The sequence below is a fragment of the Hipposideros armiger genome, unplaced genomic scaffold (assembly GCF_001890085.2).
Source record: "Hipposideros armiger isolate ML-2016 unplaced genomic scaffold, ASM189008v1 scaffold_74, whole genome shotgun sequence".
NCBI lineage: Eukaryota > Metazoa > Chordata > Mammalia > Chiroptera > Hipposideridae > Hipposideros > Hipposideros armiger.
The window spans coordinates 4,173,136-4,176,902 of NW_017731424.1; the positions used below are offsets into that span (position 1 = coordinate 4,173,136).

The following is a 3,767-nucleotide window of genomic DNA, read 5'->3' on the forward strand; positions in this document are numbered from 1 at the left end:
CATCGTAAGAACAGTAAAGTAATTAACCCAAAGAAGGGAAGTGGCAATCACTAGCTCCCGCTCTGTCTTTCTCACCAGTACATACCGTTCTAAGAATGGGGCACTAGAGGGAGGCAAAACCCAAATTGCACCAGAATGTGACAAGGTGGGATGGTCTGGAATGTCCAGTTTAATAAAAACGTGCAGCTGTCCCATAGGAAACCTTACCTTCAGCCACGTCAAGTACTCTGCTGGGTCTGGCTTGAGGTGATCACAGGCTCAGAGATCTCAAAGGTTTTCACAATCTCCTGGAAGACAACAAAGAGCATTTGGGCGTCGGGTTTATAGCAAACCAGGTCAGAATTACCCAGAAACCCCCAGGGTCAACGTGCAGAGCTTTACCTCCCAGTCACGATAACTCAAAGCTATAATTCCTTGATTCCTATTTTGGGTGTTTTGGTCAATGTGCTCACTTTCTTCATTAATATTAATGGGCTCTGTGTGAAACACAAAGTTTTCAAAGGTTATCGAATCAGAAGAGACAATCTGAATTGAAACGGATGAATAATAGGAATGAAACTTTTATCAAGAAGATCCTTATAATATTACATACTTATTAGGATTTCATGTATCATCGAGTTGTAATATTATTACCATAGCAAATCCCATTTACTTCCATTAAAAAAAAACATATAGTAACACATTCCAATCATTTGAAAAACTCCACATATCTACACATATGTACAGCCACAGAGCTAAGCCCTAGTGAGTCCAATATGAAACTGAGAAGCATACAACTGTGATAAAAGTACTTAATAGTCTCTACTGGAGACCTTGAAAGAAAAAGAGTAATGGAGAGGGTGAAATTATTCAATTAATAATTAAAGATTCTCGCAGGGAGAAAAGGAGCTGGCATCAGGAGAAAAAAACAGAAAGAAACTTCAAAAATAACTGCAATTACAAACTTTCTAAATTCAAATTTTGAGGGAAATATCATTCCTTGTTAATCTTTACAAATGTTGAATCAATGACATCGATGAATCCATCGGTTTTAAATGATGACCATGTTTTCAGTTAAGCAAAATACAGCATTATAAAAATTTGTTACGTAAAATGAAAACTCATTTACATTAGTCAAACACATTTCATAAACACTAATAACAAATATATTTCCTCAAAAACCAATTTTTCTGAACATAGTTTCACTTACCTATTATCGGCAGTCGGTCTTGGTCAAGTTTTATTCTTGCAAAACCATCCTAAAACACAAAAATGACATTAGGCAAAGACTAACATTAAGGTTCAAAACTTATAACCATTGCATGACAAAAATTACTCAATTAGAAAACTCTATACTTCAGGCAATGAAAACATAACATTAATGATGGACAAGACTTGGACATCTTCCTTAGCATGAGCTCTCTCTCAGGTTTCTTACCCAGGCACAGCCTCCATCCTGAGAGTCTCTTAAATAGAACTTTAATTGGCTTGCCTCTTTAACTGATTTATACATATTTTTGAATACTCCACATTTTATTATGCATAATTCTATCATTTACCAATAACAAAATATGCTTTTGTTATTGGGGGAAATACTTTGGTCAATACAAGGTTTTGGCCTAAGGTTAAGATCAAATTCATCTGACACTATGCAGGAAAGCAACCTGATAAGACTCAAGGCATAAAGGCAGTCTAAAGCAAATTTCCATGAGACATTTTTTGACCTTCTATTTTTTATTTCAAACTTCAGAGTTACAAGACTACTGTAAAAACTCCTTTATAGCCTTTACCCAATATCACCAATTGTTTAAGTTTTGCCACATTCACTTTATCACTAACTGTACGTATTATTAATTTTTGAGAGTGAGTGATAGACAACTTGACCCCTTCCCCTAATACTTCAGTGTGTACTTCTTAAGAACAAAGATACTCTTACATAGCATGACAACTACCAAATTCGGGAAATTTAGCATTCATGCCCTACTGTTATTTAATCTATAGGTTCCATATGCAAATATTGCCAATTCTTTCAGTAAATAATTTCTAAAACGTAAAAGCAAGCACACAAATTTTAAATTTGTTTCTTGTTTTAGCTGGTTTCTTCTGCCTACAGGTCAATTAATATTTTGCTACTATGGGTCTAAAATGCATACTGATTCATACAAAAAACTTTGCCAGCTCCCATCTACTTTTTTTTATTATTTATCCTTTTAAAAGCACATATAAGCAATTAGAGAAATAAATCTTACCCTTACAATGAAGGAAACATGAAAGATGTTTTCCACCGTACGGGGGAAAGATTGTGGATCAATCACAAAGTCAAAGAAAGACATAGGGGTATCAGCTATAGACAAAAAAGAAAAAAAAACACTTTAAGACAAGAAAAGGATTTTTGCTTATCAATAAGACCAATACCCTCTTAGTGATAGAGCAAAAAAATGGGCCCTCATTCTGTTGTGGGAGTGTAAATCAATATAATCCTGCTAGAGGGCAATGTGGCATGTCTATTAAAAACGTGTGCCCACGGACCTGGAACCCCTCCTCAAAAAAGCTGTCCTGCAGAAATATTAGCACACATGCACCAAGTTGCATGCCCAGATGTTTCACTTCTGCAGTTTATACATGAGTAAAATGCTATAAAGAACTTGCTCATCCACATATAGAGGATTTGTTCAATGTATTTCTGATATAGCAATACAATGGAAACCACTAAAAAAAGGGTGATCTATCTATCTGTACTGATATGGAAAAATGTCCACATGGGAAAATTATGTTGCAGAAAAATGTGCATCTATTAAAAACGCAAAAAAAAACCAACAAAAAATCCTAACTACTTTAGTGTATATTTACATGACTGACATAAACGTAAGATAATCTGAAAATATACACAACAGCTTTTACAGGTGGCTACCTCTGGGGAGTGAGAGAGGAGGAATAGGCACTTCTTACTTTTCTCACTTGTATGTTATGGTTTTTTTTCAAGAGAAAGATAAAAATACAAAAGGAAAAGTTAGTCCAACAGCGTTCTCACATAGCCCTTCTAAAAGGGAGAAAAGCCTCACGAGACACGTATGCCAAAAGAATGAAGCTAATTCAGTGCATACAACTGAAAACACTTTTTAAATAAAAATACCTGCTCACTGAAAGTGACACAGGTCTAACTGATAAATACAAATTGCTCCATTTCGAATTTGGTATCAGACTTACGATCTTCTCGAAAATATGTTTGCAACAACCCCAAGATTCTTTCTACTTCTTTTTCTGTTGCTTCTTGATGAGATTCTTCCATTCTTTTTAACTGAAAATACAAAGTCATCATCAAACAGACAGATGTACTTGCCTGTTAAGCTTTTCTGCGCTCTGACATATCCAAATTCCTCAAATGTCTTGTTCTAGGGGATTTCTAGCAGCTTTTAATCTATCTTAAAACGTACAGTTGAACAAAAAAAAGTTCTACTTTCAGTAACATTTCAGAAGAGTAACATTACCAAATCAGCCATTTTCAGGTTGACCATAAAATAGCAAAATACAAAAAGGGCACTTGGTTCTCAACAGGGAGTGACATGTGCCAATATTCAGCTGTCACAACTAGGAGGGGCAAAGAAAGATGCTATTGGCATCTAGTGGGAAGAGGCCAAGGATGCTGTTAAACATCCTACAATACATAAGACAGCCTCTCACAACAAAGAATTATGCAGCACCAATGGTAATAATGCTGAGGTTGAGAAACGCTGGTTTAGAATTGATTCAAACTACAGGAATGAGTTAAAACTAAGACAAATGGTCAA

General features: G+C 35.4%; 1 protein-coding gene across 1 annotated transcript in view; it reads right to left on the reverse strand.

Annotated features, from left to right (window-relative positions):
* Positions 1–3,767, reverse strand: part of NSMCE4A (NSE4A component of SMC5/6 complex) — a 27,926-nt gene continuing 24,159 nt past the window's right edge. The window contains exons 5-9 of the mRNA XM_019643008.1: positions 3,187–3,277; positions 2,229–2,323; positions 1,190–1,238; positions 382–476; positions 1–287 (exon numbers count right to left, since the gene is read on the reverse strand). Coding sequence (XP_019498553.1) covers positions 219–287; positions 382–476; positions 1,190–1,238; positions 2,229–2,323; positions 3,187–3,277 — 399 coding nt within the window. The 3' untranslated portion in view covers positions 1–218. The remainder of the gene's footprint in view (positions 288–381; positions 477–1,189; positions 1,239–2,228; positions 2,324–3,186; positions 3,278–3,767) is intronic.